Source organism: Gallus gallus, chromosome Z, assembly GCF_016699485.2.
Source record: "Gallus gallus isolate bGalGal1 chromosome Z, bGalGal1.mat.broiler.GRCg7b, whole genome shotgun sequence".
In the NCBI taxonomy this organism is placed as follows: Eukaryota; Metazoa; Chordata; class Aves; order Galliformes; family Phasianidae; genus Gallus; species Gallus gallus.
In genome coordinates this window covers 42,790,395-42,813,829 of record NC_052572.1, presented here as the reverse complement: position 1 = coordinate 42,813,829, position 23,435 = coordinate 42,790,395, and the positions used below count along the sequence as shown (strand labels likewise).

Below are 23,435 nucleotides of genomic sequence, written 5' to 3'. Positions count from 1 at the left end.
TGCAAAGTGATGAACAAATACAATCTTCGTGAAAAGAAGCAAAAGAAATAATTCCCTAACTAAAAGGAAAACTGCATTTCACTGTTCTGATAAATGGTTTGTCCTGGGGCTAGGAATCAGTAAACTGAAAAAAAAACAATAGTAAATATCTCTCTAATGATTGAAACAATTGCAAGCAAAAACACAGATGCAGTCACAGCCCTCCAAAAGGAGGTTTCACAATTATCAAAAAATTAATATTAACAGGAGGATTGTGTATGTGGATCACAGTGGAACATCATCTTCATATTTGAATGAAATCCAGCAACAAACTCAGATTTTACATTATGTACAACAAAAGGATGATACTTCTCTTGGGCTCACCAAAGGAAGAAATAAGCTAACGTTATGGTTTCCAAATATGGAAAGCCAATTTAGGAGAATTCGAAGTTTAATACTTACTGGAGTAGCAACATCCTAGTGCCCTCATGCTGAAGTTCAACATGGCATGGAATATTGCAATACAGTGCTCCAGAACAATAGGGAACAACTGTTAAAGATTTTAACAATAGGGAAAGAGAAGCCATCAAGAGCAGAAAAGATATGAGACATCAAGTCTCTCATCAAGACAACTTATGTTTCACAACCATCAAACAGCCATTTTTGGCAAAACCATTCAAAAACATACTAGAATAGCCACATTTAAGGAGTAAATGGTAACAGCTTTCAAGCTGCAGTTGAGGGTATTTGGCTTAGGTTCAAAAATAGGAAGACTGAAAGGAAAGGACAAAGCCATCTCATCCTCAGTGACACACAAACTATTTGTTAAAGTAAGAAACATAGCTGTGTCAGGGAAGGGTTAGGGTGGGTATTCAGAAAAGTTTCTTCATAAGAGAGTTGATCAGGCAGTTGAACAGGTTCCCCAGCATCATAGGCCAAAACTAATGGAGTTCAAAAGGTGCTTGGACACTGCTCTCAGACACAGCGTTTGAATTCTGAGTGGCCCTGTGTAGAGGCAGGGGCTGAACTCAGTGATCGCTATGGATTCCTTCCAACTCGAAATATTTACTACTTTAGTTTGTAGTTTCTCTTGCAGTAAACAAAATGCTTCTTTAACGATTTAGTTCAGTCTTCAAAATTTTTTTTTATTTCACTGACATATCTTGAAAGTAGTTGCAAATAGCAGTTTCTTACTGAACAAACACTTGTTAAAGTCACCTATTAAAATCACCTATGCTGCTGTCTTAAAATCATTTCTGTTAAGGGAGATGTTTCAGGCATGTAAGATCAGCTCTTTGTTGCCAAATATCAGAGGCTTCAGTCTCTGACTTGTGAAAATAACACCTCAAACCCAAACCAGTAAGCACTGTGTTTTATTTGCCAAACTCTCAAGAACTGCAACTTGTAAACGTGTAAAATACACTTCAAGCAAAGAAACAGAAAGTAGATTTCATATCTCAAAGTGAAACAGACAGGAGTCTGTTGGCAAACCATGTCATACAGTTTCACCAAGCTGCCAGGAAGAACTTGACATAGTGTCTACACATACATTTTTAAAGCACTGTACTCTTGATCTTCATTCAAAGCCTTACAGTTGAGTACTGCAAGCCTTCATACAGCTTTCACAAATGGAGGCAGACACCAGGCCCTATAACAGAATTCCAGACCCTTGTTATCTCCAGAACTCACTTCCATTAACAGGTTCAAACATTTCACACATACACAAACAAACAAAAAACCATCAACCAGAGCAGCTTTTCCAGCAGACTTGGACTTTTTTTTTTTTTTTTTTTACCCCACACCAGCACAGAACTGGTTTCTTTACAGCTGCACCAAAGCTGTGTTGATAACACCATTCATGATATTTCTTTCAAGTTAAAGCAGGAAAATCCTCAGGATCATCTGGATTTGGAGCAACAATTTGCACCTATAGAGTGAGAAAGGAAGCTTTACAAACATGAATAGAATTTAAAGTATCTGAAAGCTATATATAGGTATGTATTTACCCTGAAAAAAATCCATTCTTTTACTTAAAGTATATGCTTCATAACCATCTAAATGGTTATCTAAATACTAATTTTATCTCAGAAATTATGACTACTAGAATTGATGCAACATGAACATATTTGTAATACTGATTTACTGTCTGATGTACTGTAGGACATATTTTGTAGTATTAAGGTGGGATGGGGAAAGAAAAGTAACACTCTCATCCACAATCTTTTTTTAGAAGATAGATTATTAGGTTGGTGTGTTTTTTTTTTTAAACATTCTAAGGCTACTGAATATATCTGTATTTTGTAATACAGAGCCTTTTTCATTCAGAAGCAAACATTAAATCTTTTCCATATTATTCTGTCAATTCCCTAATGTAAATATTTTACTGTTTTAAGTACAACTAAATACAACTTTGGTGATTATGAAGAACAAAGGTGTAATTTTTAGGTGTGCAGGTTTCTCTTTATTTCTTCTTAAAAAGTCAGTGGTAGTTATTAAGATAGTTGAATACTTTAGAAAGTGATTAAATTTGGGCTGAATTAAAGATGCTGTTATAATTAACGTTTATTTGCACATGAAGTGGTACCATTCACATACTGGGATGTCCACTATTTAGACAGAGATTAAAGCTCTGGCAATTTTAAAAACAGAGTCTATAATGTCAGTATCAGCTCCTCTGACGGAGTAGGTGTATTGATGTACAGTTTAATTAAATAGTTAGTGTTGGCAAAAAAAAAAGAATGGAAGCATGCAAACTTTATCTTCTAAGTTATTGTCTGAGCCATTTACACACTATTTAAGTCACAAAGAACCTAACCTTGATGAAACTTTTCTATAAAGTCACAGCCTTATCTCTTTTCTAAAGATGATGACATGTCAATCCAATGAAGTATAAAGATATAAAGCCTATTTCTAACAAAGGATAGTGAATATATTCAGTCTAATTATGTTATCACATTTACTGTGTGATTTTATGACCACTACTTGTGTTTAAAATCCTAGAGCACCTTAAACTTTTTACTTTGCAGGCTATCTGAAACTCCCTTTTTAGTGTTTAAGTTCATTTATTTTTATGACAAATAGAAGTAGGTAATGCCAAGCAGTGCAGAACTTTAGCTCAGCTTCAGTTAAAATCAGTATTTTTCAACACAGAATTTTCATTGCAGGTGTAACATTTCAATCATTGTAACAGGCTGCCCAGGGAAGTGGTGGAGTCCCCATCTCTGGAGGTATTTAGGAGACATGGACATGGCACTATACGAAATGGTCTAGTGAAGGGACTCCATTGATCAGATTAATTGGACTTCATGATCTTTAAGGTCTTTTTCAACTTAGATGGATTCTGTGATTGTAGCATTCTGTCCTCTGTATAGCAGATTTACTCATTTAATGTTCAGTAATTAGAATACTCTAAGAGTACTGATCCACAGAATAGAACACCTCCCCTATGAGGACAGGCTGAGAGAGCTGGGGCTCTACAGCCTGAAGAAGAGAAAGCTGCAAGGTGACCTGATTATGGTGGCCTTTCCATATCTAAAGGGCAGCTCCAGGAAAGAAGGGGACAGACTCTTTAATAGGGTCTGTGGTAACGGAGGGGAAATAGCTTCAAGCTCAGGGAGGGTAGATTTAGGTTACAGATAAGGAATAAAATCTTCTACAGTGAGGGTGGTGAGGCACTGGAACAGCTTGCCCCGTTCCTGGAGACTCTAAAGGCAATGCTGGGTAAGGCCCTGGGCAACCTTATCTAGCTGTGTTGTCCCTATTCAGTGCTTTGGAGTTGGACTATTGGCCTTCAGAGGTCCCTTCCAACTCTAAGGATTCTGTGATACCATACAGAACTGAAATTTCTTGCTATATAGTAAGTCTTCAGTCATGTTAATAACTTCCTAGTTCATATCAAACACACAATGAACATTTCTTTCTTCATTGAATCCTTTCCTCTAGTTAACATTACAGCAGCTGATAATCCAGCCTTCAGAAATTTGTGTGTTAGAGTTGCTCAGCCAGAATTGGTATTTATTTTAAGCAACTAGGTATGGGTCAGGAGCTGAAAATAACCAGGCCAACATACTATGGGATGGGTAACAGAAACAAGTCTGTCACTCTAGAAATCCCCCCAGAATAGAGGGGGAAGAGGGAAAGGACAACCACCACCAAAAAAAAGTTGCCAAGCAAACAAAACCAACAGAAAACATTACCATTGCTTCTGGTTGAGGTCCTGTCTCCTCCATTTGTCTGCCACGGCCACGACCTCGTGCTCCTCTTGATCCACAGCCAGGGCGAGGAAGACTCCCAAAATTGATATCCAGCTGAAATGTTATGTCATTCACTGCCCTTCGAAAAATATGATAATCATCTTCAAGCTCTCCCTTCTGTATCTAGAAAGAATATACGGTTAAGGCTCATAATTTCCATATACAGCCTTCTACCCTCCCTGACACATTTACATACACACATGTATTATAAACTAAGCAGCAGAAAAAATTAAGATGACATCTAGAATAGGAGACAGGCCTCCACTTGCACAGCATTTGAACAGAAGTGAGACAGTTTCAGCCTCCCAGATGCCTGGGATAGTTTTGTTTTCTCAAAGAGTCCTTGAAACAAGATCTGCTGTAACAGCTCCATAATATTGAAGAAGTTTTCAGCAATACAGTCTATGAGGCTTTCCTAAGGAACCAGAGAATCAGGCCAAACTTACTTACTCCTAAGATTACCTTCAAGTAATGGTTAAAAGGACAGAAACCACAGCATTTGGTTACTAGCTGATATATATTTAACATATTAGTCTGTAGCCACAAGATTATTCTTAACTCTCCATATTCCTAGTTGCTAGTGGATTTAAGATTACTTCCTGTCATAATTTTAACAGGCATTGAAGTTAACGTACCTGTAAACTCATCCTATTATGTGAAGAATCCCTCATTCTAAAATGGATTTGATTTGTCTTTGTTATGCACTTTCTGTACCTCTTCTACATTCATTTTGACAAGGTCACTTGGTAATGCCAGCCAAGAAAGTTTAGGAGCAAGAAGAACAGCAACTTCAATGCACTCCTCATACTTTCAGAACTTGAGGAAGTTACTCTCCCCAGTGCATTCCCTCATCCCAAAGGAAAGGAGGGTAGTATCCATGACCATCAAAAGCCATGCTAAAAAGGATGCAGGCAGTTTCTGTATTTGTCTGTACCTGGAAGAGCTCAGTGACCTACTGAGTGATTATGACTTATAAAAAAAGCTGTATGTTTCAGTGTTATAAGTAGACAAAGAATACAACACGTATTGCATACACGCACACAGATCTCAATCAAGGATCACAGTTTCATCAGGTTAGGTTACAAGTACATGCATATACATGTACTTGTAAAATCTAAAATCTAAGCTAGCAGGAATCTAAGTGAATTCTCCAGAACTTTCCAATCATATCAACAGATGTCACTCTTGAAATGTAGCCCCAGAGACACAGTGGAAAAAAAAAAAAAAACAGGAGAAGTGGGGAGAAAGTATATCACTATAGAAGAAGCACTCAGTTCTTCCAAAAAATAGGACCATAAAACTGGAAAAAAGTATGTAATCCAAGTGCACAATGAAATCTGGGATCCAGCACAGATAAGAAAATTGACACAGCATCCAGACTAACAGATGCCAAAATAGATGCCAGAGTTTAACATATCCATGCAAATATATACTGATAATTTAGCAAAATATAATTCAAAGGTAGCATAAGAAGTATTTATAAGATGAATTTCTCTTGTGGCACTACCAGAGATTCACACGGGTGGCAGCAATAAGGAAACAACTTTTATATTGCTAAACTATAACTACTTAATATATTACATGTCTGCATATAAAATACACCCCTATTTTGACCTGAGAGAAAAATGAACAGACACTAAGTGTAAGGCAAACTTTAAGGCACATACATGATTACAGTAACAAAGTTAGGATACTATTTTGGGTTCAGATTATACTAAAAGTAGTGGAAAGTGCAGAGAGTTTCCCAACCCTCAGCATAAAGCAAAGTTTACAGAATTCCTCAGATAATGCTTACATCATCACTATATTTTGACTTGTGAATCACCACTGCTTTGGAAGGTACAGTGGATTCTGGCCTCCGGATGTTGAATTCATGCTTTGGTCGATTCTGTTGCTGAAGATTTTTCCACTCATCTAACGTCATTTCTTGAACTACTTCTTCCCTTGGCTTCCCTTCAGCAACTCTAAAGGTTCGTAGTTGTAAAGTAAAATCCATTAGCTTGTAATGATGAAAGAGAACAATAATCTCTAAAATAAGAATAGTAGACAGAACACTTGGAATGTTTCTCACCAAATTACAGTCCTCAGTTTTACTTACAACCCATAGTAACCTGGTGTATGACTTTTTTATTAACTTGTAAAACACACACCTATGGCCTGCTTGAAATTAGTCTTACGAGCAAGAATTGTCTCCCAAATATTGGACTAAGTTCTGGTATTTGTTTATCCAGCCTTATTGTAAGTTGAAATATTGCAGATTCTACAACAATTCACTCTGTCTTTTGGTCTAGGATATTCTCAACTCACTGGTGAAACAGGATCTACTTTTAGCAAATACTGCCTCACTTCAAAAAAGTACCAACCATAGTTATGCAGTCTAATATTCACACACTGCTTCTTCGATTTCTTTTGTCAGCTTGCACAGGGGCAGTGTTTATCACCTACCTAAAACAGACAGATTAATCCTAGTAGAGTTTCAATCTGTCACAAGCACAATAACACTGATATGCTCAAGGAAAACATAAGTACATCAATCAACTTTGCTTATTTTTGAGCTGTGAAGACAGAAGACAAGATATCAAAGACTAAAAAACCTTCTCAACATATCATTTGACTATTCTTTTTGCCAGCACCAGGAAAGTGCTATACCTGTTTTGAACAGAACAATTTGCTACTAAGTATACTCAACATGTACCATGTTTTTGAACAGAACCTGTTTTGAACAGAACAATTTGCTACTAAGTATACTCAACATGTACCATTTAAGTTATCAGCAGAAAACTATTCCCTTCTAAACAGAGACAGATGCAGGAAGCACAACTCCTTTAATCATAATTGTTAAAATAACCAAACACTAAACCACAGGAAAACCTACACTGCACCTCTTGACTCCTGGATACTTAAAAACTGGTTCATCCTTCTCCCACCCAAAACTTCAACATAGCAATAGAAGTTGAAGTTCATTAATATTTTACTAGCACTGATTATTCTAGAAAACCTTTTCATTAGGTCCCTTCTCATAGGAGAAACACAGCTTTCCTTCCTTTCATTGGATCCCAGGTTTCATAATTTTTCTATCAAACACTGACTACCAGGAGCAGATTTTTCTAATATAAAGAATGCAATCATTTAGATGCAATTTGGAAATTCACTTTCATAGAATGGCTTGGATTGGAAGAGACCTGAGAGATCACTGAGCTCCAAACTCCCTGCAATGGGCAGGGCTGCCTCCACCAGATCAGGCTTCAAAGGGCCCCATCCAATCTAGCCCTGAACTCAGAGAAAGGGCATCCACAGCTTCTCTGGGCAGCCTGTTACAGTGCCTCACTGCCCTCTGAATTAAATTATTTTTCCTAACATCTAACTTAAGTCTCCCCTCTTTTATTTTAAATCTATCTCTCCTTGTTTTGTCACTATCAGACTGTAAAAAGTCACTCCCCTATGCTTTATCATGGACAGAAGCATAATTGACAGTGAACTGTGCAACTCTGAAGTTGTACAAGCATGCTGGAAGAATATACATTTGTTCTGAGTGTTCTGTATATTTAGAATTAGCTAACAGAAGAACAGATTTGCTCCCTCTTCCTATATGATCTTTCAACAAACCATTTTATTGCTTAACTGTTTTAGTGAAGCACCAAGCATGACTGATAGACACAGACACTGAACTCAACAAAAGACAGCCTTAACCTTGGTTCTAGGATGAACAGTTCAAAATGCGCTTCATAAAATAAGTAAATGAGAATATAGAAGTCCTGTACTATATGCCTACTTAATTCCCCATTATTTACAAAATTCCAGCTATAAAAAACTGAAGTCAAAGGTAAAAAGACTGGTAAGCAGTTTGTACTTCTCTACTGGTTAAGACTGACATTTTTGTTAGAAGAATTGTTAAATAATTCATTAAATGGCTTGAATGAACTGGATACTGGCAGAAAATGTGGTTATTTCTGAATGAATAAGATCACTTCTGCATGTGCAAAAAACACTTCATTAAGAACCAACAGCATAATGAACATTTCAATTTGTTTCCCTCAATAGTAAGAAATCCAGTAATTTTGGTTAATTATCTGAAACTTCAGTTCTGAAAATAGGTGCTAGAAAACAAGACAACATGCAAGCACCTGAAGAAGGAGAAAAAATAGAAAGAAAGCTAATAAGAATGGTTTTTATTAAATCATTCCTAAGCCAGTATGTCAAGACAGAACCAGTGAACTCTGTTTCTGAACATCAGGAAGTACTTCACCCTTCTCTCCCTTTTTCACTGTTTCAGTCCTCAGTGAGAACTGTAGAAAGATGAAAAACAGCTGCAACAAATTCTTAACTATTGGTTATCAGTCTTTCAGTATGAAAAAGAAACACATGTGTTCAAGCAGAGCTTCAAGGCCAGCTCCATACTACTATTTGCACTGTGAGAAGTAATGCATTTATCACGTTTCTTTGAGCAAAAAGTCAGGAAGGAAAGAAGCAATAGTGCATATATTCAAGAACTCTGAAGGTCTGAATGAGCATTACAAGATCCTAAACAAATACTTAATAAAGAGATGGAGTAAGTGATGTGAAAATACACACACAAAAAACCCCACAACAAATACACTAGGAATTCCAAAGACGTGAAAATACTAACAGGCAAGTGTCAGCTCCCCAAACACAGAAACACTGGCAAGAGAAAAGCTCAGAAATATGGACTCTCTCCTACCCAACCTATGCAAGATTACTGCAGATAACCCAGACAAACGACCTTCAATCAACAGCACCTGTCCCCTTCCCACCAGCAAAATACTAGAAGGACATGCTTGAACCTTTGTTTGGAAAAGATGTCACTGCTGGTAGGATGGACCAAAGTCTGGAGTGTGTCTTCCATGTGGGAATTTCTAAAGAATCCAGAAGAGAACAGTAAGGCATATGAAGTCTAAAATATATGATCTACAGGAAAGTCTTTAAAGAAGGGTTGAGGAAGAAACTTACATAATGCTAAAAATGAATAAATTTTCGTATGACCATGATGATCAAAGCAATACTTGGGGGATAAAAGAAAAACAGTACTTAATTTCAAAGCATTAGAAAGACCATCAAGAGATAGCATAAGATCAATTTGCATTGTACAAGTTAACTAGAGAAGACAAACACTGAGTCAAATACTTATAAAGATTTGGACTGGTTCTATGTCACAACTATGAAACAAGAGAAGTCAATAGACTATAAACTTGAAGACAAAGTTGGAATTTCTCATTAAAAGACCAAATGGATGTGTGTATCCAACAAGAAGAGAGATGGGTTTTGTGTCAAGAAATGGAAGAAAACACCACAGAATAAATACTAACTCCACAGATACCCTTCACAGGAATTGGTTAGACAATATGCTGCACTGAGTAAAAATAAAAATCCATTTATCTGAATTACCTACCAACACAGATTTGTTCAATCGTTCAGAGTGTGAAGACAAGTTCAACAGAAAGCACCTGTGAGGGCAGCTTATATAGCTGTAGTATTTATATTTTGTACTTGTTAGTTGCAGCAAAAAGAAAAAAATATTACTATGTAATTTGTGATGCTATATGCAGCATACATCAATGTTGATTAGATATAAAGGAAATTTGGAGACATAGCAAGAAATAATTTGTATTATACAAGTATTAAATACATTCTTGTCCTGCAATACTTTGCAAATGGAAGCTTAAGAACAGCAATATAGACAGAGTCCTGAAGGTAAAGACCCCGTAGATTATACAAGCTTGTAGAAGTCTTTCCAACAATGCACTGAAGTTAGCCAGTACCAAACCATAAAACTATACAGTATCTCCACTGAGGCAGATTATCCACAATTGCCAGGACTATAACTACTTTTTTAAAATGGTAAATCACACCAGGAAAGAGAATGAGAGAAGAAACAAAATCAAGATGTTTTTTTTTTTTTTAATCTGTCTCAATACAAGCACACAACTGCAACTAACCAGAAAAAGAAATTGATAGTGTCTATCCTCAGCAAGTACGCTGACAATACAAAACTGCAAGGAGTGGCCAACACACCAGAAGGTTGTGCTGCCATTCAGCAGGACCTGGACAGGCTGGAGAGATGGGCAGCAAGAAATCAGATAAGGTTTAACAAAAGCAAGTATAGAGTCTTGCATCTGGGAAGGAAGAATTGCATTTATCAGTACAGATTGGGGGACGACCTGCTGGAGAGGAGCTCTGCAGAGAAGGACAACAGGTTGGTCACAAGCCAGCAGTGTGCCCTGGTGGTCAAGAAGGCCATGTGTTCTTGGGGTATGTTAAAAGGAACATGGCCAGCAGGTCAAGGGAGGTGATCCTCCTCTTCTACTCTGCCCTGTTCAGGACTCACCTGGAGTACTGTGTCCAGTTCTGGGCTCACCTGAACAAAAAAGACAGGGTTCTCCTGGAAAGAGTCCAGCAGAGGGCCATAAATATGATAAAGGGTCTGGAGCACTTCTCTTACGAGGAAAGACTGGGTGATCTGGGTCTGTTCAGCCTTGAGAAAAGACTGAGAGGAGATCTGACCAATGTCTATAAGTATCTTAAATGTGGGATACAAGGGACACAGCCAACTTCTTTTCGGTGGTCTGTGGGGACAAGTGGAAACCATCCATAAACTGGAGCATAAGAAGTTCTGCACCAATATGCAAAAGAACTTCATGGTGAGGGTGATGAAGCACTGGAACAGGCTGTCCAGAGAGGTCGTGGAGTCTCCTTCTCTGGAGATATTCATGACCTGCCTGGATGCCTACCTGTGCAGCCTGGTCTAGGGAGCCTGCTTTGGCAGGGGGGCTGGGCTTGATCTCTGGTGGTCCTTTCCAGCCCCTACAATTCTGTGATTCTGTTACTCCTGTATTTAAAAGTCAAAATGAGAAAAACCCTAGCAGTAGCTTGGGCACACACCCCTACTCCCGCAGGGTTGAGGCTGGAGACCAGAATGTAAACTGGTTAAAATCTTCTACTGGTGTATGCTGCCTGCCAGATGACAGCAACTCTGTAAAGTAAAGGCAACCTAAGCAGATAAATCCTTTAGGCAAATTTTGAAGCATATCACACCTGAAAACAATATTCCAACAGTTTTTGCTTTTAAATGCTTGAAAAACAACAAATTTTCCACATCAAGGAATCCCTTCTTAAGTAATACAACCTTCTCTAATTACATATGTACTATTCACACCTTATCTTAAAAGATGTGAGTATCTCTGAGAGTGACATAATTTTGGTGATTTCACAACAAGGTATAGATTTAGGCTGGATATCAGGAAAAACTTTACAGAAAGGGAAAGCACTGGAATAGGCTACTCAGGGAGGTGGTTGAGTCTCCATCCCTGAAAGTGTTTAAAATTCTTTTGGATGTAGTCCTCAGGGACATGATTTATTGGAGGGTTGTTAGAGTTAGGGTAGCGTGGTTAGGTTGTGGTTGGACTTGATGATCTTTAAGGTCTTTTCCACACTGAGAAATTCTGTGATTCTGTGATATGTAACTGGCATTTTGCATGCAGATTTGAGAGTTTCCAGAATAGTATTTACTGCACTGAAAAGATTACATTATGCAGTCTTGTTCTTGTACTGTACTTGCTTTTCTGCATCTTACTGAATTCAGCACTTTTTCAATCTAAACATTTAAAAATATTATAAGCAGTAAAAGCTCTCAATCTTTTTGACTCCCTACTGATTTCTGAGATTTCTGTAAAATGAAAAAGACAAATGGCAGATTCTGTCAGGTGCCTTTGCCAAGATGTAAACTTCAAGTCTTATGTTTTACAAGAAACTGATGTCAGGACATATCTACAAAGAGCTTGAATTGCTGGGCATGTTTACTGCTGCAGTGATGGATAAACCAGTACAAGCCTGAAAAAAGTAACTGACAAAAAGTGCTTAAGAACTGTTCTCATATTTAACTAAACAAATCTGCCAAAAACTGCATTGTACTTACCTATATTACCCATCTTGCTTAAGTCCACTTAGAAAAACATTTCTGGAAATCCTGTCATCATTCAGCTTCTTACTGATTTTGTCATGCATAAAAAGACTTATCTGTATATTCTAGTTTTAAATTAAAAGGAAAGTTGTACCAACTCAGTTTCTTACAGGTTTATATAAACTAAATATATAAAATAGTATTTGCAGTCTACTCAGTACTACAATTAAAGTTAAGAAATGAGCCAACTTAATTAAAAACAAGTTGCATCATTAGACAAAAAAGGCCTCATAACAATAGAAGTGGGCACTGACTTTTTGTCACCTCCCACTGTTTAAGAGATATTCACAACATGCTATTAGCTCATTCATAGAATTCTCTTTCTTGGACAAGATTGTCCAGTTACTTTAAGCTAAAGCGTTTATTTTATCTAAAACAAATCTTCTCTGGAGATTGAAAAGACTTAAAGTCAGAAAGCAAAAGGCGAAGTCCTCTCTCAGTTCCCCTACTTATAAGGCTCCCTGCAAGACCATTTCACACAAGTTTTTCAGGTTCTATAAAGGTCCTCTGTACATTATTAGTGACTGATAAATAACTCACTTAGAGAATTTTATCTTTGTGTTTGTGTGATTGCACAAATACCCTGAATATATATATTTTTAATTACTTCTGAAGTACTTTAGTACTTCAATAAAACAGGGTAATTTTTGCTCATTTCCCAAGTCAAAAGGGTAACACAGTGCACAGGCCCTCATTAAATCATCACCAAGTCTTAGGAATGTAAGCATCAGTGGGTCATTCAAAACTGCAGCTGCATAATCAAGCTTTTCTGATACTTAAGAACTCATTTTCTTGAGACAAAAGTACAGAGAAAGTTTTTTTTTAAAATATTTGCAGTAGCATAACTTCACAATTCAAATTTCAAGTATGCTTCCCAGTACTAGTCAAGAATATCGGTAACAGTAAACTGTTTCCTTTGCATTTAGAAAAAAAAAGTATTTTAGCCAGCTATACTTATTTAGAAGTTCTCCTTCAGACACCCCTGGAGACTTGGCTGTTTTTGCAGTTGCTTCCATAGGAGCAGTCAGTTCCATCTCACTAAAACAGTAAACAGAAAACATACGGTCTTTGTCAGTTGTATTAGGAAAAACCTTGCAGATCAAAACATTACTTATTTGGCAAAATTTCTTGGAAAGGGGAAAAAACAAAAGAAACAAGACTCTAGAATCATTAAAAAAAGTCCATCTAAGTGACTATATGAACTAACAAAATGAGAGGAATAGGAAAAACCCAACTTTCATGTACTTTTATTTAAAGAAGATGCATGAAGACAATAACCCAAATACAAATACCAGTACTTGACAACAGCATCTCTCTGATGCTTATACTTGCATTTTTTATTTTCAACTAATAAAACAGTAAAATTCATATTTCATATTTGAAGTTTACATTTTCTGTAACACTTCACTGGCCAAATAAGACCAGTAGCATCCTTATTTTCATTACAATGATAAGGGTGCATAATATAAAAAAAATTAAAACATTGTAGCTTCAATGAATCATTAACAATTAAGATACAGATACATTTCTAGAATAGCTTAGACAATCCCAATTTAATCACATTTCCACCATACGTGACACATCGCAAGAAAGCACTGATATCTGTACTTGTATCTTAAGTAGTGATGCTACTGAACAACAACAACAAAAATACCTAGGGGAAATAAACAGGATCTCAGAATCCTCAGAGTTAGAAGGGACCTCTGAAGGCCATCTAGTCCAACTCCCCTGCAATAAACAGGGACAACACAGCTAGATAATGTTGCCCATGGCCCTATCCAGCTTCACCATTAGAGTCTCCAGGAACGGGGCATCAACCATATCACTGGGCAATCTGTTCCAGTGCCCCACCACCCTCACTGTAGAAGACTTTTTCCTTATCTCTAACCTAAATCTACCTTCTCTGAGCTTGAAACCATTTCCCTTGTTCTATAACCACAGACCTGATAGAGTCTGTCTCCTTCTTCACTATAGTTGCCCTTTAGATACTGAAATGCTGCTATCAGGTCACCTCTGCTTTCTGGGTTGCAAGGGCACATTGCTGGCTCATGTCCAGCTTCCCATCCACCAGTACCCCCTGCAGGTCTATTTCAGCAGGGCTCCACTCAATCATTTCATCCCCTGGTGTGTATTGGTAATGGGGGTTGCCTCAACCCAGGTGCAGGATCTTGAATTTGGATTTATTTTACCTCATGGTGTTCTCCTGGGCCCATTGCTCAAACCTGTTTAGGTCCTTCTGTGTGACATCCCATTCTCTGGTGTGTCAACAGCACCCCATAGCTTGGTGTCATCAGCAAACTTGCTGAGGGTGCACTCAACCCCAGTGTCAATATAATTGATGAAGATATTAAAGAGTACTGGTCCCAGCACCAACCCCTGGGGGACATCATTCATCACCAGCCTCCGTCCAGACACTGAGCCACTGACCACCACTCTCTGGACTCAATCCTGCAGCCAGTTTTGTCCACTGAACAGTGCAGTAACATCATCAGAGAAGGCCACTAGATTGGTCAAGCAGGATTTGCCATGCTGGTTCTCTCAGACCACCTCTCTGTCTTCCATATGCCTTACCATAGCTTTGAGGAGGATCTATTCCATGATCTTCCCTGGCACAGAGGTGAGACTGACAGGTCAGTAGCTCCCAGGGTCATCCTTTTTACCCTTTTATAATAATAGGTGTAAAGTTGCCTTTTTTCCAGTCACCAGGGACTTCACCTGATTGCCACAACTTTACAAATATCATACAGAGTGGCTTGGCAACTACATCAGCTAATTTCCCTCAGAAGTCTGGGATGCATCTCATCAGGACCCATAGACTTGTCAGTGTTCAGGTTCCTCAGGTGATCATGAACCTGATCTTCAATTACAGCGGGAGGGATGTTGTTTCTTCAATCCCCTCCTACCAAACCAAATGATTGAGGGCTGTGTGGCAAGAAGTTACCAGGGAAGATCAAGGAAGATCAAAAATAAAATTGAACTTCACTTTCTTGAGCCTTACATGGCTCACACCATCTTCAGCTGTATAATATACAAGGTAGTTTTATACAATTAGATAAAACCATATTTACATAGCTGATCACTTGTTTTGACAACCTGGAATACTTAACCAAGCTTTTAGTTTTAGTATACAGTATTAGAAGAGAAGTCAGTATAATCTTTCAGAAGAACTTGGAATAGCAAGCCCTGAAACTGCTACCTATCAAAGGTGGTCTTTTCCTCTTCCACAACTCTTTAGCCAGATACTCTGAAGAAACCTAATACATATTAACAAACATCATAATGTAAGTGATAAACATTAAACTATTTTTTAAATACAAAATAACTGCATATGACCAAAGCTCCAAGATTTGCCATTTCTGTCTAACAGCAGCCTTCAGTTAAAAACTTCTAGAAGAACGATAATAAAAGCTACTAAAAAGAGTAATATATTACTAAGCGCAAAGAATAGACAAAAGCAGACTTTCCAAACAAAGGTTTTGGTAATCGAAACACAAATCAGTGAATGGAATAGACAATTGAAGTTCCTAACCTTTTTCATCTCTTTGAACCATTAAATACACAGTCACATTCTGACACTGATCCTGGTGCGCTTTGAAATGTACTTCACTGGTGCAGTCAGGTAAGTACAGGTAAGTGCAGCTAAGTACCTCTGGAGCCACACAGAACTGTACTACAGCTTTGCAACATAGAATCTTAAGCCCAATGACAAAGCTTCACTTCATAGTTGGCACTTTGTAGCAACATCAAACACAAGAATCCCACTTACTTGAATATTAGAAAAATTTGTAACTCGTTTCAGTTAAAAGACAACTTTGTCCCCACTCAACTGAATTTTGTCTGGCCTTTACTCAAGAACTCTCACCATGCCTTTGCTACAAGTTCGATTGTTCAGTATCAACAAGGAGATTAAGTTCAGAAAGCTATAGAGCATTAATCACAACAGTGAACGGAGAGCATGACTTTAACCTAAAAACATCCAGACTTTGATGGACAAAACACAGTCTACTGGAGAGAGTAAAGAGCATTCTTTAAGAGTTTTTTTTTTTTTTTTTTTTTCCCCCAGCAGAGCCCTAAATTAAAACTGTCTTTTTGGCAACCAGTTTGTCTACAGAGTAAAGGAACAGAATATGCAGGAAATTCTACCTTAACATCAACTCTACTGTTCACTGAGAATAAACACACTCAACACTTACATTTTATCATTGTCATTTTGTCTTCCAAATTCCCGTTTTCCTCTTTGGTCAAAGCCATCAAAACTTTTGTTTATTCCACCACCTCTTCCTCTACCTTGCATTCCACCTCTTCCTCTTCCACAACCTCTTGGCCTTTCATAGTTTAATTTTGCAGTCGGCCTAAAAAGACTTGTAATCACAGTACAAGGAGAAAAAAAATTGTTTACATTTGTGTAGCTGTAGGTGATATCAGTATAGGAGAGCTACTGTAAAATTTCTTAAATCTACATCTTTACATAACACAGTACAATTGTATTAGCTTTGGTGTTAAAGTAAGAATTACTGTACACAATAGGAATAGAAACTTTAGCTGTTGATGAAAGGAAATATTAGAGAAGTTTTATAAAACACTATAAAGCTGTTATGTCTTCAGTGACTTAATTGAGCAATACCTCCACTCTCAAATTCAGATTTATATGCAACTGCAAGTAAGTTTTAAAATATCAGCTACTTTCACAGACAGTAAGAAGAGATATACTCTTAACTGTTAAAAGTTTGTAGAATTATTCTAGTACCTATAACGAAAACAAAATTTGCATGTGTTCACTGTCCAAGTAGCAAATAGTATAACAAAGGTATAGTTTCAGTTTGAACTGTAAGATTTATTCTACTTTCAGTCTGCACCAGATGTGCTACAAAATTTGGTAACCAAATTCAGAAATGTAGTATCTACATTACAGACTAAGGGCTAAGTTTTCAGATCTTAACAATTCATAGTTTTGTCTTTAACCACTTAACAAAACAGTTCCAAATCAATCTGCAAGGAAGCCAAAACTGCAGCTCTGCTAGATGTAACTAATTTGTATTGCACCAAATCTACAAACTAACAACATTTTAAGTCACTTTTGGCTATATCTGTTTAAGAAGTTTAATTCTTTCCCTCTCTTTCCCATCACATATACTTCTTTTTTTAATTAGGCACCTTATGATCCTCTACATGATACATACCTTTGAGCTGTGAGTTCTGCTTGACTTTCTGTTTCAGAAGATAAGTATTCCATGAATGAGGGCCTCCATGCAGTTTTGTGTTCTTTCTCTGCTCTGCTATTGTCTTTTCCTCCACACTCTTCTTGTTTAGGTGCTTGCTTCTGACCTACATACACATACCCACACATTACTAACAGTTTAACAATAACTGAATCGTAGTTACTGATGACTGAAGTGAGCTAACCACAACTTACAGACTTCTGCTTTAACTCTCCAGTCCCAAATCCACCCCAACTATTAAATGCCCTGACTGTTAATCTTGCCAGACACTGTCTTCAAATATACATACTTACTTCCCCTTCCAGGTTAGGGGATCCAGCTCTCTTGTTGACACAGATCAGTGATTTAAAAAACAAAACCACAACAGGCTGGAGAAATCTCATTTTTTTACTCACATGAAATTACAGAAATGATGAACAAAAATCATTTCTTATGTTTCCTCAAAGATCTTGCTGGTGTCCCACAGAACAAGACAGAGAAGCTTCTTTGGAAGACATAATTTAAGATTGTTGCAGAACAAATGAGGGAAAGATCATTTGAGATGTGTTAGCTGTTGATCAATGCACTTCCTGATAGATGAGCTAAATTTTCAAGTCTGAGCCTGTACTTCTCCTTTAAGCTCATAAATATGGCATACGATAAAATAAGGATCACCTCCTACTACAGTTCTAAGGAGAACTATTTAACACTGCCAGACATCCAGTTCAAACAACAGAAACCCAAGCAGTAAATACAGAAGCTACATCTAATTCTAAAATGCCAATATATTCCAAGACAAAATGTATTTAAGCCGCCTGGGATTTTGTTGGACACTGCTGAGGTTGAAAAAACTGAGTGCAGAGGTACTGTGTTTTGTAGAAGATGAGGTGAGGTTATCCACTTAGCTGAAATGCATTCAGTGTAACAACACAGTTCATGATGTGTATCCTTCTGTATTTTCCCTGAACTCTGCTCTATTTAAGACAAAGTCCTCCAAAAGCAAGCAAGCCCTCTCATAGACCTCTATACTTACACTAGTAGCCGCAGAAGTAGTTGGTTTAAGACAATCAAGCAAGGAACTACAGAAAAATAAACCTCAGACAAGTGGAACTGTGCTCTTCTTTCCACAACCACCTGTGCAGTGCTGAGGAAGTTACTGAACTCAGCAGGTTCGTGAACAAATTACAGTTCTGGTTACTGTGTCTTGGCTGCAAGAATATATGAAAACCTATTCAATAAAACAATATTAATATACAAATGAATTCCTAGTTCTATAGAAAATGTCCACATATGAAGATCTGATTTAAAGCTTGGCTGGCAAGCATGAGTCTGCAACATAATCTATAAAAGTAAACTAAAGAACAACCCACTCAGAGAATAAGATAAAATTGTGATAGATGAAGCTTCTTGTTATGCAGGATCAGATTTAGTGTCTCAGTACTCTTTCCCAAACTATAACAGTTTGAATTAAAGAAATCATGTATGATGCAGCAGAGTAGTAAATCTAACTTCCACAACTAAGCCATGTTCTCCCATACATACTGCTTTACACTTAAAGACAGTGACTTTCATCTGTCACTTTAGTTTACTGGGCTAACTAACCTTGTAGCAGCAAACCTGAATTAGCTATCCTAATCACAGTTCTTTTATCAGAGCCTTTCCATCCACCTACCTAGTTTAGAACTACATGAACAACTGTAATTCCTCTCCCTTGCACATGTGCATGTCTAAGCAACTAATTTCAATCCATGAAGCATTTCATTTTGTGAACTAATGCATAGCTAACTACATGATTCACAGAGTGGTATCCAAAAAACTAAGCCCAGCTCCAGCTACTGCATACAACACTCCAAAGGAAAAAATAAATGGAACTAAGACTCTGTTCTATTTCTTTCCCTGAGTGTCAGCAATCGGTTACAGAGCTGCTTACCATGCTATGCCTCTGGATAACAATTCTTCTGATTACCTATCTGAAAGAATGATACTGGAATTATTTATAAAAAGATATGAGAACTGCAGACAGCGTAGGAAAAATATCCCCAGAAACACATAATGTCATATTAACTTCAAGTAGCAGCTAAAAATTGAGACAATTTAGGAAGTGTATCAAAACATCACACAAGTCATCAAATGAAAAGGAGAGAAGAAAACCTCCTGGAGGCATTAGCAACAAAGGTTTAGAGCTGAACTGAGTTTACTACTGCATGATCAACAGATTTAATTCGCCTGTCCTGCTAAAGAACGCAAGCTCTGCAACAAGGTTTTTTGAATTAAAGAACTGGCAAATGCAGTTTGGCCACTGTGCTAAAAATCAACTGAGCTAACATTAAGTACTGCAGCACCTACAAAGAGCCTTTGTACAAGTCCTCTACACACATTTTAAGAATAGCATTAAAAAAAAAACAAAACAAAAAAACAGTAACTTTTATTTAAAAGCCACAATCACATCATTATATGGTCAAAATCAAAAAGTATGTTTTGGTCGGTTATGAAGAAGCAGTCCCTTTTCTTCTTAAAGGGAGATAGAAAGAAAAGTAGCCTCCTTGTCAGATTTGGATTCTGAAGATCAAAGTACTGAAATATCCTGCAAAGTCCTCTTAGGTTTGTTTCAAATTGAAAATGTCCCCAGATCTTCTGAAAATGGTAGCCAAGAACTAAATAGAATTTAAAAAGTTAATTTACAACACTGTAATTAAACCTTTCACTCTAACCTCAAAACAACACCTAGAACAGTCTCTCAGATGACTGTAAATCTCTCTACAGATTACAAGTTGAAGTCACACAAAAGGTGCAGGCTTAACAGTAAAGACTACTTTTTCAGACTTACCATACTCAAGAAATACAGTAATAAAAAATTGTGAAGCTTAACAACACTTTTTGAAACCCAAACAAGCAACACAATCAAGTAATTAGATAAACCTGTACAGTGTGCAATGAATCATAATACCGGAACCTGATCCAGCTGTTCAGACAGAAAGATGCTCATTCGTAGTATTTAATTATGAAACAGTGAAATGAAATTAGAGGCAAGCCCTAAATTTGATAATTACTGAAGACATTACATTTTAGAGGAAAAAACAAGATTAGTCATTAATATCAGAATTTATTCATTATTACTTATTTAACAGGAGCATATCCTAGAAATGTAGCCATCAGTAGAAGCTTTGTGCCAAATTCAGCTGGTAAGAAAACCTCCCCAGTCGTTAATCATTCTCACCCACTAAGCTAGCAGTCCCCCTGTAACTTTTTCGGCATCCAGAAGTTTTATAACTGAATTATGCACAACAAATTAACTTTATGTCATCCAAGCAAGATGACAATTCCTGTGGCAGAGGTACATGGGCAGGCCCAAGTCTCATCTCTCTCCACTACACAATGACAACTCTGATTTCTCAATGAACCCCAGACACAAACACAGAAACATTCAAAATCCAGGATAATGGCTTTTGAAGGAGAAAGCACTTTTTGTTTCCCCTCTAAGAAAAAACTCCTAAGCTAGGTGCTTATTCACTTTCCTAAAGCCCACTAACAAAGCCAGCAGTCTTTTCCCCCATTTAAATTATCAGTAAAGTAAAACAAGGCACACACCTGATGCCTCTACCTGCAGAAAGATGGTTTCCTTAATATCAAGGTAGCAGAAAATACTCAGTCCACCAGGTCATGGAGTAATTACAGAGGATTACATTCAGAACCCGTATGCACAAGATATCAATGGAGAAGTAGGAGGTAAAGATGGCTTTCACATACTTCACAGTCCTGGTAGGCTATGGACACCTGACAGTACTTGTGCAACAACTTTTTCATCAAAGCTTTGCTCTATTGTTCACTAACAGATTCTTCTCCTTTCTGCTGGTAACCACAGCAAAGCACCCTGAAAATAATGGAGGCCTGGTGCCAAAATGAGTGTTTATCTTCCAGGCACAGATTTCTGACAGTCATGTTGCTAACTCAGAAGTACCTCAAAAGACAGTCCAAAACAACTGCCTGAAGTGGCAACCTATACAATGGTCATCTACAAAGGTGCATATCAACTAGCATGTATTTGGCACTGAAAGGCTCTCAGCCCCTCAAAGTCAAGTAATTGCTGCTGGAGTAACATAAGGCTAAACTTAAAGAATATAGGTGGTAGCACTGACAACAACTTGATGGAACAATAATAATCCTGACGCAATTAATACGTATTTCCCCAAGGCATTAAAACCTCACAGAATGATTTGGGTTGGAAGGGATCTCAAAGCCCACACAGCTCCAAATCCCCACAGTTGGATACGGCTGCCACTCATCACCAGCCTGCCCAGGGCCACATCCAGTCTGGCCTTGAATGCCTCCAGGGATGGGAAACCCACAGCTTTTCTGGGCAGCCTGTGCCAGTGCCTCACTGCCCTCTGAGTAAAAAATTTCCTCCTAATATCTAACCTGAATTCCCCCTATTTTATTTAGTTTAAAGCCCCCTTTTCCTGTCACTACACTCCCTAGTAAAGAATTTCTCTAGCATTCTGATAACCCACTCCTTAGGTAATGGGAGGCCACTGTTATTAGAAGAACAAAATAATATCTTAAGAATAGTTAACATGCTAAGTTTCACCAAAATGGGAAATGAAAATTTATAATAAAGCTAGTCTTCGGCGCAGAGGCTCTTGGTACCGGGAAGTCACCAGCTAGCTCTCAGATGCCCTGGAAACTACCTTGCACCAAGCAGGAAGGCAGTAACAATCACCCCCACAGAGTTGTCCGCATAGGAAGATGGCCCGCGGGGCTCTGAGCCGCACACTGCTCCACCAGGCGCTGGATGGAGCACAGGAACAGGTTGGGCTCACCACTACCACATTTCCTCCCTGTTCCCCAGATCAACCGAACTCACGGGCGCTGAGAGCAAACTTGGAAGAGTCAAAAGTTGGAGAGAAATGGCCAAAGTAACAAACTGTGCCAAGAGATACGCTAAGGCAGCCAGAGAGTCGCAGTGTTAGAGCGTAGGAACCAGAACCGAGGCAGTCAGCTGCCTCCCGCTCATCCCTCGCGTTCTTTCTTAAGTTTCTGCTTCGGCACGTACTGCCCGCAGCACAGAGGCCCAGACTCACATCAGAGCAGTCCGACAGCCTCTCGCTCCGCGGGCGCGCTCTTGGATCCTGCTACACTCCCGCTGCCCGCAGCACCCGGCCCGGATCGCATCCAGCCCGCCACCACCACCCGAGACGACGCCGCCCTAACTCATCCCCACGCCGCTGAGACGCCGCCACTCTCCCGCGGCGCGGTGCCCCGTACCGGGCTGCGGCGGCGGCGCGGGCGTCCCGAGCTGCTTGCGCTGCTTCTGGAGCTCCCTCCTGGTGGCACACCCTCTGCTACCGGGGTCGCCCCGCCGTGCAACCACTTTGCTGAGGTTCTTGCGTTGCTGCCAGCAGCGCTCGGCCTCGCGGAGGTTGTCGAAGGGGTCCGACTCGTCGTCCAGCAGCTGGTAGAATCGATTGGCTACAGTGCAGCTGAAGCTCCCCTCCATGACGGCAGCCACCGGGCAGCCCATCGCCCCCTTCATCATAGCCAGGGCCCCTGCCCGCTGCCGCCAGGCCGAGCCGAGCCGCCGGCGGGGCTTAAGCAGAAGGCGGTGGGGAACAGGCACCGCGCCAGCTCAGCACCACCCTCACAGCCACCGCATTGCTGCTGCACCCCCACCCCGTGGTTTCAAGCCTTGCCAGCCAATCACGCCCCAAACTACTAGCTGTCCTCAACCACCTCCTACCAGCACTACCAACCCCGCCCACCGCCAATCCTTAGACAATGATCAGGGTGATCCACCAATCCCTGCGCGGTCTTGCCCCGCCCTCTTCGCGGCTGCAGCCAATTAAAATGAAGCGCCGTGCAGAGCCAATAATTACCCGCTGACCAGGTGGCGCGAGGGGTGAATCGAAGGATGATTAAGGTTGGAAAAGACGTTTAAGACTGTCTAGTCCAACCGTCCTCCAACCACTAATATTTCCCCGCTAAACCATGTCCCTCATGTATGTGTTTATGTCCCATACATAGATGTTTCTTGAA

At 39.0% G+C, this 23,435-nt stretch overlaps 1 protein-coding gene across 2 annotated transcripts; it reads right to left on the bottom strand.

Moving 5' to 3' along the window:
* Positions 1 to 1,333: 1,333 nt before the first annotated feature.
* On the bottom strand, positions 1,334 to 23,149 carry HABP4 (hyaluronan binding protein 4). 2 transcript variants are annotated; one of them, NM_204705.2, is made up of 7 exons: positions 22,668 to 23,149; positions 17,388 to 17,532; positions 16,401 to 16,568; positions 13,162 to 13,245; positions 6,028 to 6,196; positions 4,176 to 4,355; positions 1,334 to 1,906 (listed from the first exon to the last, which is right to left on the bottom strand). In NM_204705.2, the coding sequence occupies exons 1-7, from the start codon at positions 22,936 to 22,938 to the stop codon at positions 1,850 to 1,852; spliced, it is 1,074 nt and encodes a 357-aa protein (NP_990036.1). In that variant the 5' UTR covers positions 22,939 to 23,149; the 3' UTR covers positions 1,334 to 1,849. The 2 variants fall into 2 exon arrangements, with proteins under 2 accessions (NP_990036.1, XP_015135727.1); XM_015280241.4 differs by having other exon boundaries at positions 4,176 to 4,349.
* Between the last annotated feature and the right edge of the window lie 286 nt (positions 23,150 to 23,435).

Bases quoted from the DNA above. Each gene is read 5' to 3' on its own strand.
- HABP4 (NM_204705.2), bottom strand. From the start codon at position 22,938: ATGATGAAGGGGGCGATGGGCTGCCCGGTGGCTGCCGTCATGGAGGGG. The intron at 17,533-22,667 runs GTACGGGGCACC...ATGTGTATGTAG, and splicing joins CGCGCCGCCGCCGCAGCCCG to GTCAGAAGCAAGCACCTAAA. The intron at 13,246-16,400 runs GTAAGTGTTGAG...TTACTGTTTTAG, and splicing joins CAAAATGACAATGATAAAAT to TGAGATGGAACTGACTGCTC.